Source organism: Ranitomeya variabilis, chromosome 6, assembly GCF_051348905.1.
Source record: "Ranitomeya variabilis isolate aRanVar5 chromosome 6, aRanVar5.hap1, whole genome shotgun sequence".
Taxonomy (NCBI): domain Eukaryota; kingdom Metazoa; phylum Chordata; class Amphibia; order Anura; family Dendrobatidae; genus Ranitomeya; species Ranitomeya variabilis.
The window spans coordinates 49,146,519-49,161,760 of NC_135237.1; the positions used below are offsets into that span (position 1 = coordinate 49,146,519).

At 41.0% G+C, this 15,242-nt stretch overlaps 1 protein-coding gene across 3 annotated transcripts in view; it reads right to left on the minus strand.

Annotated features, from left to right (window-relative positions):
• Positions 1-5,951: 5,951 nt before the first annotated feature.
• MKX (mohawk homeobox) overlaps positions 5,952-15,242 on the minus strand; it is a 139,088-nt gene continuing 129,797 nt past the window's right edge. For 2 of the 3 annotated variants that reach the window (XM_077271831.1, XM_077271830.1), the window contains exons 6-7: positions 11,625-11,658; positions 5,952-6,827 (exon numbers count right to left, since the gene is read on the minus strand). In XM_077271831.1, coding sequence (XP_077127946.1) covers positions 6,638-6,827; positions 11,625-11,658 — 224 coding nt within the window. In that variant the 3' untranslated portion in view covers positions 5,952-6,637. The remainder of the gene's footprint in view (positions 6,828-11,624; positions 11,659-15,242) is intronic. The other variant, XM_077271832.1, reaches the window with a different exon arrangement.

Genomic DNA, 15,242 nt, shown 5'->3' on the forward strand with positions numbered 1-15,242 from the left:
TGTGCTGCAGTTTCGTAACAGTTTGTCCAGCCACACATATAAAAAAATAAATGAATAAATAAATTTTCACGGATTCTATCAATATGTGCAGCGTCCAGGAATTTGCTCAACGCTTGCAAGGGTTAACTTTGGAAGTAACCAACCTTCAACAGCACGTGAGTAATTGTTCTGGAGCACACCCTGAAGAACCTAAGGTAGAATTACCTGAGTTTTTTTCTGGTAAACGGCAGGAATTTTTTACGTTTAAAAATGCATGTTTACTATATTTTTGGCTTAGACCCAGATCTTCAGGGAGTGAATTAGTGTGTGGGGATTATTATGTCTTTATTGCGAGATGAACCCCAAATCTGGGCGTTTTCAATACATCCTGAAGATCCTTGTTTGACATCAGTAGAAGCATTTTTTTCTGCTATGGGGTTGATATATGATGATCCTGATCGGGTCACATCAGCTGAGGCAGAGCAGACAGCTTAAACAGGGCTCTGTAGATGCTGAGAGGTATTGCACCCTGTTCAGACGATGGTCCACAGAGGTCAGGTGGAATGACCCTGCGCTCAAGAGTCAGTTTTTACCAGGTTTGAGTGAAAGAGTTAAAGATTTGCTCATTGCATATCCTGCACCTGATACTTTGGAAACTGCTATGCAGTTAGCTATCCATGTGGATAGAAGATTAAGAGACAGGCAGAGTGAAGAGAAGACTCTTATAATGCTGGACCCAGTCTCTCAGGATAGCCCCGTTGACAGCGGGGAACCGATGCAACTTGGGGCGATGTCCTCTCGTTCCCAGGAGAGGGAGCAGAGGTTGGCTTAAGGGCTATGCTTGTATTGTAGTAAGGCTGACCATTTTATTAAGCAATGTGAGGTTCACATAAGGAAAGAAAAAAAAAGGTCAGTAGGAGTAACACTGCAGTTCGTATTGCGTTTTTACGGTCAGCAGTTTTTTTTTTCTGTTAATACCACATATCATGGTCATTCCATTGATTTTCAGGTAATGGTGGATTGTGGTTCTGCACTTAATTTGATTGATCAACAATTCCTAGACAAATATAAGTTTGATTCTGAACCATTGTCATCTCCTATTCCTGTTGTGGCTATTGATAACACTCCTCTGGAACATGGGTGTATTTCTCGAAAGGTTTCCGGGTTCCCACTTATTGTGAATATGGAACATCAGGAGTGTATAGACTTGTTTGTTCTTGCTCAATTACCTTGCCCAGTCATCCTGGGTTTACCCTGGTTAAAAATGCACAATCCTTTGATGGACTGGTCGTCTGGTACTGTAAGGTCCTGGGGTCAGGGGTGTTATGGTAATTGTTGTAATGTTCACATTGCTGCCATTGTTAAGAAGGAGCTACCTGAAGCCATTTAGGATTTCTGGAGGGTATTTTCGGAGGTCAAGTTGCTAGCTCTACCACCCCATAGAGATTACAACTGCGCTATTGAGTTTATTCCAGGTTCCACACTTCCTAAGAGTCGTTTATTTAATCTGACGATTCCCGAGAGGGAGGCCTTAAAGGAATACCTACAGACTAGTTTAGCTGCAGGTCATATAAGAACCTCTAAACTCCCTGTGGCTGTAGGATTCTTTTTTGACAAAAAGAAGGATGGGGGCCTTAGGCCGTGTCTGGATTTTCGGGAGATTAATAAGATCACTGTGCGCAATCCTTACCCGTTCCCGCTGATTCCGGATTTGTTTAACCAACTAACTGAAGCAAAGTGGTTCTCTAAGACTGACCTTCGTGGGGCATATAATTTGCTGTGGGTGAAGAAGTGCGATGAATGAAAGACAGCCTTTAATACCCCGGAAGGTCATTTTGAGTGTCTGGTGATGCCTTTTGGCCTTACTAATGCGCCTGCGTTTTTTCAAAATTTCATTAATGACATTCTGAGGTCGTTGATCGGTAGGAGTGTTATTGTTTATTTGGATGATATTTTGATATATTCACCTGATCTGGAGTCGCATTGGCAGAGAGTCCGCGAAGTTCTACAGATTTTGAGTGAAAACTCACTCTTTGCTAAATTGGAGAAGTGCGAGTTTGCGGTACAGAAAATGAGTTTTTTGGGGTACCTTGTCTCCAGTGATGGGTTTGAGATGGACCCGGTGAAGGTTCAGGCAGTGCTGGAGTGGCGTAGGCCTGAATGTTTGAAGTTGGTTCAGAGATTTTTGGGGTTTGCCAATTATTACAGAAAATTCATAAAGAATTTTTCTGTGATCGCTAAACCTATAATTGATCTCATAAAGAAGGGTTCTAATACTGTCCAATGGTCCTCTGAGGCTGTTAAGGCTTTTGAGCATCTCAATGGGAGGTTTTGCTCTGCTCCTGTTTTGATACAGATCGATGAGACCAAGCCATTTCTGGTAGAGGTTAATGCCTCTTCAGTAGGGGTGGGGGCAGTTCTGTCCCAGGAGGGAGATGATGGGGTGCATCCCTGTGTTTTATTTTCTAAAAAATTTTCGGATACTGAGCTCAACTATGATGTTGGGATCAGAGTTGCTGGCTATTAAACTCGCGTTTGAGCATTGGCAACATTTTTTGGAGGGGGCCAGACATCCGATACAAGTTTTTACTGATCATAAGAATTTGATATATCTGGATGCTGCTAAACGTTTGAATGCCCGTCAAGCTAGGTGGGCACTGTTTTTTGCTCGGTTTCATTTCTCCGTCACATATATCCCTGGGACAAAGAATGTTAAAGCGGATGCTTTGTCTCATAGTTTCTCTCCAGCAGTTAATACTGAGAAGGAGGAATGTATTTTGCAGAGAGGGGTGGTGGTGGCAGCATTGGGTTCTGAGTTGGAATGCTGCACCAACTAACACTCCGTATGGTAAATTATTTGTGCCTAGAGCCTTGCAGAGAACTTTGTTTGCTGAATGTCATGAGTCTCGGTTGGCGGGTCATCCAGGGATTTCGGAAACTAGAAAGTCGATCGGTTGAAGTTTCTGGTGGCCAGGGTGACAAAGAGAAATCATCAAGTGGGTGCGTCAGTGTACTGTGTATGCTAGGTCAAAGGCCTCACATGCCCCAGCTGCAGGGTTGCTGTGCCCTTTGGAGGTTCCTAGTTCACCATGGTCACATCTTGCTATGGATTTTATCACCGGTTGTGGACCGGTTTAGTAAGATGTCATCTGGTCCCATTCAATAAATTACTCTGCGCCAAGACTCTAGCTAAGGCATTTGTGAAAGAGATTGTCAGGCTCCATGGGGTTCCCACGGACATTATTTCCGATAGAGGACCACAGTTTGTGGCTCGCTTTTGGCGTGCTTTTTGTGACAGATTAAAGGTTCATTTATCATTTGCGTCAGGTTATCATCCGGAGTCCAATGGACAGACCGATAGAACCAGGACGCCGAGCAGTTTTTGAGATGTTTTGTAGCAGACAATCAGGAGATGTGGTCGGAATATCTACCACTAGCTGGGTTTGCTGTTAATAATCATACGTCTTCCTCGGCTGGGTGTTCTCCCTTTTTTTGCTGTACAGGGAGGCATCCATCTTTCGGTCCATTTTCTAAGACTGGGGCAGCGGTGACTGAGGAGGAGAGTTTTTCTGGAAATTTGGACAGGGTTTGACCAATGTACGCCATAATCTGAAAGAGGCTAATAGGAGCTCAAAGAAATATTTTGACAAGAAAAGAAGGGAGGCGTTGTTTGCAGTTCGGGACATGGTCTGGTTGTCCTCCAGGAATCTGCCTTTGAATATCCCTTCTAAAAAACTGGGGCCTAAGTTTGTAGGACCCTTCAAAGTTTGTTCAGGTGGTCAACTCGGCAGCGGTGAGATTAGACATCCCCTCATCCTGGAGAATTAATTAAATTTTTCATGTATCTTTACTGAAGAAAGTTGACACACCAGATAAGGAGACTATGCCGACTGTTCCTCCAGTTGATGAGGACAGCGAGTTTGAGATTTCACGCATTTTAGATTCCAGGTGGAAGTTTGCAGTATCTCGTGTCCTGGAAGGGTTTTGGTCCCGAGGATAATTCCTGGGTGAAAGCTGAGGACGTTTTCACAAGAGCAGAGAGGTGGGAGTAGGAAGCAGTGAATACTCATTTTCAATTTACATCTGCTTATCTGAGCAGTACGGCTGAGCGTTGTTTCCATTCATTTCAGTTATTTTTCGGTCCCCCTAGGCCTCCTGCTAGAAAAATGCTTGAGTTTCCCATTGACTTCCATTATTCTCGTTATTCGAGCCGCGACAGTCAAAATTTCCAACCTGTACCAAGCACTCGAGCATTTATTGAACATTTGCCAGTATTCTAATTCTCTAATATTTTATTTCATTCACCGAATGGGCATTAAACCTCATTGTCTGCAAATAGGGCTAGTATGAATAACTTTGGAGAACTATCAGGTAGTGAAGGAGGTTTCAAAGTAAAAATAAAGGCTTAAAAGGTTTCATTTATGGTTGGAGATGTTCTTTAAGACTTTTTGCTGATACAGAATACAAGACAACAAACTTGAAATAAGCAATGTACCACTATCAAAGAAGCCGTGAAATTAAGTTTGGCACTTTGCAAAGATTTTACAAAACATATTCAGGACCATGTAAAAACGGGTCATGTCCTGATCCGTCTCAGTAAACAACTTGTTATATATTGGAAAGCATTCGCGTTTCATGCCAGAATTAGTTGATTCCTTGCAGAAAAGGCAAATAAACATTCTAGATTTTTTTTTAACCCAAAGCTTTGTGGCAATGTGGATTATGCTTACTCAGACAACATCTAAATTTTCTTTAGCATTTTAATCCAAAAAATATCAGAATTTTTCAGTATTATGAGGATCTCAGCTGTAACAAGTTAGTTCAGGAGATTGAATAAAGCCAATAGCACATGCGTTTTTATTGACAGCTACAGACAGTCCCATTTATCTGGCTATGTGCGAGGTCTAGTAGGCTAGTGGTGGTTGTCGCTTTTGACACCATTGTGAAGAACTCTGCTTTTTCCTATGAAAAATCAAAAGCAACTATTATACTTGAGCAGTGTCTAGGATTACAGCTGATCCTCATTCACTTAAATGGCACTGGGCTACAACACGAATCACAGCCAAAGATCGGAACTGTTTTTGGTTTAAAAAGCTATTTTTTTCAGTTTTGAAAGACTACTTTTTGCCAGGAAAGTGTTGTAGTGTTTGCCCTCACTAATGTCACTCATTACAAAAAGGAGATACAGAGTATATGAAGTATAATAGCACTCTTACAACAGATTTCTGAGCTTAAAAAAAATTGTTCTGGCAAACCAATAGCCCTACTAGTTCATGAAGAGGGCATGCATGGTAATGAATTGCTGTATAACTGCACTAGATTTAAGTACAATGGTATAATCGATGACTTAAAAATGTGGTGCTGGAGAATGATGTTGTCAATACCATGGATGACAGGAAGAACAAATAAATCAATTTTGGAACAAATCTAACCAGACAAGTCACTCGAAGCAAGGATCACCAAGATAAGACTTTACTACTTTGGACACATCCTAAGAAGAGAGCAATCACTGGAGAAGGACATCATGGTCTGAATAATAGAAGGAACAAGCTGAAGAGGAAGAACAGCAACTCGATGACTTGATACTATCAAGATAACGGCACAGAAGACCTTGGTGGACCTATCTTGGCTTACAGAAGATTGATCTTCCAACAGAGCACCGCCAGATGTATTTTACCTCTCTCACCACTGAAAACACACGAACGCTCATTTGAGCCAAACATTCATATGGATGATCGATTCAGAAGAAATTGCTATCAACAAATATCTAAGTTGTATGTGAAAATTTAGAGTTGGTGCACCATTATTTTGCTACAAAGCTCCGAAATAATTTAGTTTTGGGAATAACCATTATTACAATTCATTAACGTTCTATCAACATCATAAAAACAACTTATTAGTAAATGAGGTGTAGTGTTATAAATTAATTATATTACATTTATTACCAGTTGAACGACTGCCCTGAAAGTAACTTGAAATGTACTGACTTGGGTAAAAGGATATAACAAACTTGTCCAGAATCACCAGCAAAATGTATGAAATTCTGAAAGTTTTATCAACTTTTCATTTTATTGCAAATTTTTTTTCATTTATTATAAAAAAAAAAGAAGACTTTTTGAATTTTCTGATAGTCTTATCTCATGAAGATATCTCATCATTGGTAATTTACATTATCTGACAGTAGAAAACAACAACAAGGCATATCAATAATTGCCAATCGTCCATTGGAATGAATGCATCATTTCTGGCTTTGGTAAAATTTTAGTTCAGGTTACCTGAATACAAAAAGTCCAAGACTAAATATAAAATTTTTTTTTACGGCATTCATAATTTAAGGCATAAATATTTCGTATCATGCCCACGTTCTAGCTTATTACTGAAAGGCAAGGCACATATGGTAGAAGCAAGGCAGACAGTTTTACTTATAAGCTGAATATTTATGCTCCTTAGCATAAAATAAGTTAGTATTTTGGTTAAAAATAAAAAAACATAAGACGTAAAAATTTACATGTCCTGGGTAGAAGATATTATACATGGAAGTCCAAGTCTGGTGGAACTGGTTTTGAAAAGTCTACAAAATGTCCTAAGGCAGAAACATGCTTGTGGTTGTGATGACCAGTCCCGAGTGCTCCATTGTAGGTTGGAAGCTGAGTCCCATTCATTGATATTGCTGAATTAGTGGCACTTTGACAGTCTTAACTTCTGATATATGTGATGATTTCTGAATGATGCAGCTAGTGGTCCCCTGCAGTTTGTCTTTTCCTTGTGCCAGATTCGTTAAGGCCATCGCTGCATTGATCTCCCTCCAGTACGTCTCATCTTTGCTGGCCCCTTTTTTATTAACTGCACTAGATTAAGTGAAAAAAACACAATTGCATCAGCTCATCTATTAAAAAGTATCAATCAATTAATAAAATATCAACTTTTTTTATTTTATAATACGTAACTTCACATAATAGTCATTAGAATGATTACGAGACATTAGAGTTGAGCACGAAGATTCACAGAAGCCTGGTCCATCGGCCACGTTGGAAGGCTATGGCTGCCAGACCAGAACCCTGTGAACCTCTTCTTGCCTCAGTATCCCTGGTTCTTCTGATTAGCCCAATGCTACATCCTCTAATCAGTAGAGGTGCCTCGAATGTTAGAGGGTCACAGGTCTCTGGTCTGCCAGAGAAAATGGCTAGAAGGTTGGAGGAGTATTTAAACTAGGGATTGGGGGGGAGGGTATTCAATTTATAGGAGGGGAAGATAGTGCAGATAGAGACCTGGGCACAAATAAGGAAGTCGGGGGTGGCGGTGGCATGGGAGGTGGGGTTAGAACAGTTAATAATTTAAGAAAGAATAGAGGTACAGAGAGGAACATCAAGTGCATGTATACTATTGCCAGAAGCCTCGCCAACAAAATGGACGAATTAGAACTAATGCTGTTGGAGCATAATTATGACATGGTGGGGATATCTGAAACATGGCTAGATGAGAGCCATGACTGGGCTGTTAACTTGCAGGGCTATAGCCTGTTCAGAAGTGATTGTACAGATAAGCGAGGGGGTGGGGTGTGTCTATATGTAAAATCGTCCTTAAAACCCATCCTGCGTGATAATATAGGTGAATTTAATGAAAATGTAGAGTCCCTGTGGGTGGAGATAAGGGGAGGGGGAAAAAATAATAAATTACTGATAGGGGTTTGTTATAAATCTCCAAAAATAATGGAAGCAATGGAGAATATCCTCATAAAGCAAATAGATGAAGCTGCGACTCAAGGAGAAGTCATTATTATGGGGGACTTCAACTACCCTGAAATAGATTGGGGAACAGAAACCTGCAGTTCCAGCAAAGGTAATCGGTTTTTGACAACTATGAGAGACAATTACCTTTCACAACTGGTTCAGGACCCAACAAGAAGGGGGGCGCTGCTAGACCTAATATTAACCAACAGGCCAGACCGCATATCAAATATAAGAGTTGGGGGTCACTTGGGGAATAGTGATCACAAAATAATAAGTTTTCGTGTCTTTTAATAAGATGTGTAGTAGAGGGGTGACAAGGACACTAAACTTCAGGAGGGCAAATTTCCAACGGATGAGAGAGGATCTTGATGCAATTAACTGGGATGATATCCTGAGACATAAAAATACACAAAGAAAATGGGAGACGTTTATTAGCATCCTGGATAGGACCTGTGCACAGTATATACCGTATGGGAATAAACATACTAGAAATAGGAGGAAACCAATATGGCTAAATAGAGCTGTAAGGGGCACAATAAGTGACAAAAAGAAAGCATTTAGAGAATTAAAGGAAGTAGGTAGTGAGGAGGCATTAAATACAAAAAATTAAATAAATTATGTAAAAAGCAAATCAAGGCAGCAAAGATTAAGACAGAGAGAATAAAAATAATCCCAAAATATTATTTAACTACATAAATAGTAAGAAATTAAAAAATAATAGTGTTGGCCCCCTTAAAAATAGTCTGGGGGAAATGGTGGATGAGGATGAGGAAAAAGCCAATATGCTAAATGACTTTTTTTCATCAGTATTTACAAAAGAAAATCCCATGGCAGACAAAATGACTAGTGATAAAAATTCCCAATTAAGTGTCACCTGCTTAACCCAGCAGGAAGTACGGCGGCGTCTAAAAATCACTAAAAGTGACAAATCTCCGGGCCCGGATGAGATACACCCTCGAGTACTGCAGGAATTAAGTACAGTCATTGATAGACCATTATTTTTAATCTTTAAAGACTCCATAATAACAGGGTCTGTACCACAGGACTGGCGTATAGCAAATGTGGTGCCAATATTCAAAAAGGGGACAAAAACTGAACTCGGTAATTATAGGCCAGTAAGCTTAACCTCTACTGTGGGTAAAATCCTGGAGGGCATTCTAAGGGATGCTATACTGGAGTATCTGAAGAGGAATAACCTCATGACCCAGTATCAGCACGGGTTTACTAGGGACCGTTCATGCCAGACTAATCTGATCAGCTTCTATGAAGAGGTAAGTTCCGGACTGGACCAAGGGAGCCCAGTGGATGTAGTGTATATGGACTTTTCAAAAGCTTTTGATACGGTGCCACACAAAAGGTTGTTACATAAAATGAGAATAATGGGGATAGGGGAAAATATGTGTAAGTAGATTGAGAGCTGGCTCAGGGATAGGAAACAAAGGGTGGTTATTAATGGAGCACACTCAGACTTGGTCGCGGTTAGCAGTGGGGTACCACAGGGGTCAGTATTGGGCCCTTTTCTTTTTAACATATTTATTAATGACCTTGTAGGGGGCATTCAGAGTAGAATTTCAATATTTGCAGATGACACTAAACTCTGCAGGGTAATCAATACAGGGGAGGACAATTTTATATTACAGGCTGATTTATGTAAACTAGAAGCTTGGGCTGATAAATGGCAAATGAGCTTTAATGGGGATAAATGTAAGGTCATGCACTTGGGTAGAAGTAATAAGATGTATAACTATGTGCTTAATTCTAAAACTCTGGGCAAAACCTTCAATGAAAAAGACCTGGGTGTATGGGTGGATGACAAACTCATATTCAGTGGCCAGTGTCAGGCAGCTGCTACAAAGGCAAATAAAATAATGGGATGCATTAAAAGAGGCATAGATGCTCATGAGGAGAACATAATTTTACCTCTATACAAGTCACTAGTTCTGGTCTCCGGTGTATAAGAAAGACATAGCTGAACTAGAGCGGGTGCAGAGAAGAGCGACCAAGGTTATTAGAGGACTGGGGGGTCTGCAATACCAAGATAGGTTATTACACTTGGGGCTATTTAGTTTGGAAAAACGAAGGCTAAGGGGTGATCTTATGTTGATGTATAAATATATGAGGGGACAGTACAAAGACCTTTCTGATGATCTTTTTAATCATAGACCTGAGACAGGGACAAGGGGGCATCCTCTACGTCTGGAGGAAAGAAGGTTTAAGCATAATAACAGATGCGGATTCTTTACTGTAAGAGCAGTGAGACTATGGAACTCTCTGCCGTATGATGTTGTAATGAGTGATTCATTACTTACATTTAAGAGGGGACTGGATGCCTTTCTGGAAAAGTATAATGTTACAGGGTATATATACTAGATTCCTTGATAGGGCGTTGATCCAGGGAACTAGTCTGATTGCCGTATGTGGAGTCGGGAAGGAATTTTTTTCCCCAATGTGGAGCTTACTCTTTGCCCCATGGGTTTTTTTGCCTTCCTCTGGATCAACATGTTAGGGCATGTTAGGTTAGGCTATGGGTTGAACTAGATGGACTTAAAGTCTTCCTTCAACCTTAATAACTATGTAACTATGTAATCCATGACCACTGAACCAGGCTCCTGCAAAATGTTTTGCTCTACTCTACAGGGCAATCTACTGTATGTAATATGTCAACCAGATCCCTTTAACCCCTTAAGGACCAGGGGTATATCCGTTTTTGCGTTTCCATTTTTGCTCCCCTTCTTCCCAGAGCCACAACTTGTTATTTTTCAGTCAATATGGCAATGTGATGGCTTGTTTTTTGCGGGACAAGTTGTACTTTTGAACGGCACCATTGGTATTAACATATCGTGTACTGGAAAACAGGAAACAAAATTCAAAGTGCTGTGAAATTGCAAAAAGTGCAATTCCACAATTGTTTTTTGGATTTTTTTTACCATGTTCACTAAGTTATAACATTGATCTGCTACTATGATTCTCCAGGTCATTACGGGTTTGTAGACACCAAACATGTATAAGTTATTTTGTATAAAAGTCGCCATTTATCGAGACCCGTAACGTCTCTAATTTTCGTGATCTGGAGCTCCATGAGCGCTTATTTTTTGTGCGCCGATCTGACGTTTTTATTGATACCATTTTGGTGTAGATACAATCTTTTGATTGCCTGGTATTGTATTTTATTGCAATGTTGCATTTTGATTTTTTTCTCGCTACGCCATTTACAGATCGGATTAATTCTTTTTATATATTGATAGATCAGGTGATTTTGAATGTGATGATATCAAGTATGTGTATTTTTTATTTTTTTTACTGTTTAATTCTGAATGGGATGAATGGGGGGTGAGTTGAACTTTTATATTTTATTTTTTTTTAAACTTTTTTTTTATTTACTTGCTTTAATAGTCCCCATGGGACACTAGAAGCTGCAATCATCCGATCGCTTATGCTACATAGAGCAAGGCCGCAGTCCTGCTGTATGTAGCAGAAATACTCACTTGCTATGAGCGCCGACTGCTGGGTGGCGCTCATAGCGATCCGGCAATGACATCCACAGGGATCTCCTGCAGACCCTGGGTTGTCATGCCAATCCATCAGCGACTCAGTCATGTGACACGGGTGCCGATGGGCAGGGTTAATGACGTGCTTCCTGCGCATGCATGTTAAATGCCGCTGTGAGAGTTTCACAGCAGCATTTAACATGGTAACATCCACGGGTGGATCGCGATTCCAACTGCGGCTGTTAGGGGCACATGACAGCTGATCAGATCAGCTGTCATGGGCCGGAAAAGGTACGGGCTCAACGCTAGAGCCCGCACCAAATAGGGGGAGGCGTCCAATGATGGATATATCCGTCATTGGACGTAAAGGTTTAAAAGGACTGATCGCGATTCTATGCACACCACAAATGTAAAGCAGCTGACTCACCTTTGACATTTATTTGGTCCAGACTCCAAAGTGTCTAAAATAAAAACAAAGTTGATTATTAGTTATTTAAGTAAATTAACATGCTGCCCAGAATATATCTTGCTGTTGATCAGCCATAGCAGAGACACATTTTTACATTGCTTTAGTTGATAATTAACATGACACAGCTAATTGTTAATTGACAAGACATTTACAATTGCCCAGACCCATGAGGTCTCATAATTACAAAATTCTCTCCGGGTGTTGAGCCTGCGCTATGGTGTCCCACTCCAACTCTTGCTGGAGATGTGTAAGTGTTGGAGTTGGCCACCTTTTTAAATATGGCAGCTTTGGGGGACAACCCTATCATGCTTTACCCCATTGCTTTCTCTCAACTGGCCATGGCTCATTGTCATCTCTCAAGAAAAATGTCAACCATTACCTTGGTGTTATCCATTGGCAATCTGTGCCCCCCTCCTGCCCAGTGCAGTGAGAAGTTTTTATGCCTCTAGTCTCGATGGATAGGTTCTTCGATGATTTCTTCACTCCCTTTTAATGTTCTAATCCCACTTTGTTTTTTGTTGTTGTTTAGACTTTTTATTTTGTGGGATCGTTCAGGATTTTTCTTATTAGCCAAGTTTTAACCTTCACTGCTCACATTGTGCTGTTATGGACATATTTGGGTGTTTTGTTCCACAGGATGTTTTTTTTTAGCACAGGTGATAACATCATTTCTATATTATTGTCTCCACTATTACAGCCCTTGTTATCTTACAGCCTGCTTAGTTGCATATTTGCATATTTTATATGATTTATATGATTTTATAATGTTTGTGCTTTATTAAATATATTAGTTTGATAAAAACAGATGAAACATAACAATGGAAACAGATGGGTTCGTGCAAACGTTAAGTGTTTAGTGCAGAAATTTTTCTCTTGGCAGGAGATGCACAGGGACAAAAATGCACGTTTTGCTGCGTTCTTGACTTGCGTTTTTGGTGCAGATTTTTCCCCATTAATCAGTATGAGTGAAATGTGCAGCAAAAACGCTGAAAGAATTGACATGCTGCAGATTTAAATCTGCAAGTCAAAAATAAGCATGAGGCTTCACGATTCTCATTCACTTTGCTGGCGTCAGGAAAATCTGCACTGAAAAAACGCAGCACAAACACAACGTGTGCACACAGCCTAAAGGGGTTGTCAGTTTTATTTTTTTTTACATTTTCTATTGGATTACAAATCTATAAAACAACAAAGAGAGAGAAGTTACTCATTCTCCCCGTGTCCAGCACTGACTCACCACCGCTGCTCCGGTCGCTGTTCATAGGCTGCAACGTCGAGGTCGAGGCTACAGCACACGTGACCATGGCAGCCAATCACTGGGCTCAGTGGCTCTAGTCATCTATGTCTTGCAAGCCAATAAAATAATAAAATGGACAACCCCTTTAACTAGAGCAATGTGTGTGCTACATTTTTCAACTTCTTATGTGCCACTTTGCAGCTATTTTACTGCTTTACATACAACTGTTTTCCGTGCTTAAAGCAGTTTATTGTGTTGTGCTAAAAGTATTTTATATACGGTATACATCTATATATATGATATTGCGGGATAAGAACACATGTGTGACATACAGTAACTGGCTATTGGATATTATTAACAGCCAGTTGGACCCCTTGCATGTATCATATCTGCTGCAGCATAGTCCCTAGAAGTGTTCATTCACAGAACAATAAGAATTGGCACAAAGAAATTAATATAAGCTGCAACAACAGTTATGAGCCAAAAACCATGGTGGTTGGTGTGTGGTCAATGTCGGACTGCGGTGGCAAGGACCCATCAGTAACATTGATTTGGGTAGTCCACTATTTGGTTTCATGCAAATATTTTATTACCCTGTTTCACAAATTTACGTCTGCTTCTATATAAACTAGGTAGTTTGTTGAATGAATGATGAGATCCTGCTTTTGTCTGTACATAGAGAATTAATGTATTGGTCAACTATTGCTGATGTTGGGGGTAAGTGGGTCACCGGAGGATTCTCCTGTGGGCCAGTCCGACCCTGTGCGTGGTTAAGGGTGGAGTGTGGAATCCCCCATCACCGATTGTAATCTTTTAACTTGAGACACTTTATTATTATTATTATTATTATTCATTTTTATAGCGCCATTTATTCCATGGCGCTTTACATGTGAAATACGGGGCAAATATAGACAAATACATTAAACATGAGCAAAAACAAGGCACACGGGTACATAAGGAGGGAGGACCCTGCCCGTGAGGGCTCACAGTCTGCCGGGGATGGGTGATGATACACTAGGAGAGGGTAGAGCTGGTTGTGCGGCGGTTCAGTAGGTTCAGGATCACTGCAGGCTGTAGGCTTGTCGGAAGAGGTGAGTCGTCAGGTTCTTTTTGAAAGTTTCTATGGTAGGCGAGAGTCTGATGTGCTGGGGTAGAGAGTTCCAGAGTATGGGGGAAGCACGGGAGAAGTCTTGGATGCGGTTGTGGGAAGAAGAGATGAGAGGGGAGTAGAGAAGGAGGTCTTGAGAGGATCGGAGGTTGCGTGTTGGTAGGTACCGGGAGATCATGTCACAGATGTATGGAGGAGATAGGTTGTGGATGGCTTTGTAGGTCATTGTGAGGGTTTTGAACTGGAGTCTCTGGGTGATAGGAAGCCAGTGAAGGGCTTGGCATAGGGGAGAGGCTGGGAAATAGCGGGGAGAAAGGTTGATTAGTCGAGCAGCAGATTGTAGGATGGATTGGAGTGGTGCAAGAGGGGAGTCCAGAGAGTAGGAGGTTGCAGTAGTCGAGGCGGGAGATGATAAGGGCATGCACTAGTGTTTTTGCGGTGTCGCGGTCAAGGAATGCGCGGATCCGGGAAATGTTTTTGAGTTTGAGGCGGCAGGAGGAGGCAAGGGCTTGGATATGTGGCTTGAAAGAGAGGGCAGAGTCGAGGATCACCCCGAGGCACCGGGCGTGTGGGACTGGGGAAAGTGAGCAGCCATTGACATTGATGGATAGGTCTGGTGGAGGGGTAGAGTGAGATGGGGGAAAGATGATGAATTCTGTTTTGTCCATGTTCAGTTGTAGAAAGCGAGCAGAAAAGAAGGCTGAAATAGCAGACAGACAGTGTGGGATTTTGGTAAGTAAGGAGGTGAGGTCACGTCCGGATAGGTAGATCTGCGTGTCATCAGCATAGAGATGGTACTACATATCGTGGGATTCTATGAGCTGTCCCAGACCGAAGGTGTAGATGGAGAAGAGTAGGGGACTTTTGTAGTTATAACCAGGGTTACACTTTAAAAATTCCTTATTTTAAAATAAGACTTGAGGAAGATTTCAGCAATAAAATTATAATCCTACTAATTCATTATGAACATTGTTCTCCAACCTCATTTCCTTCTAGATATTTGCGAAAGGAAGTGACTCTTGCTGCAACATGATGATCACAAGACTACAGAATGTCGGGTCTATGTGTCACTATAACCAGCACCTAGTATTTTACTGCCAGAAAAACCACATGCGGATAATTACTGAACATATATAATTCCAATGTTCAGTTTGGCTTGTGGTAAAAATATAAGAGCCGCAAAGATTTCACAATAGGACCATCTGGTTAGAAAAAAAGATAGATATTTTCT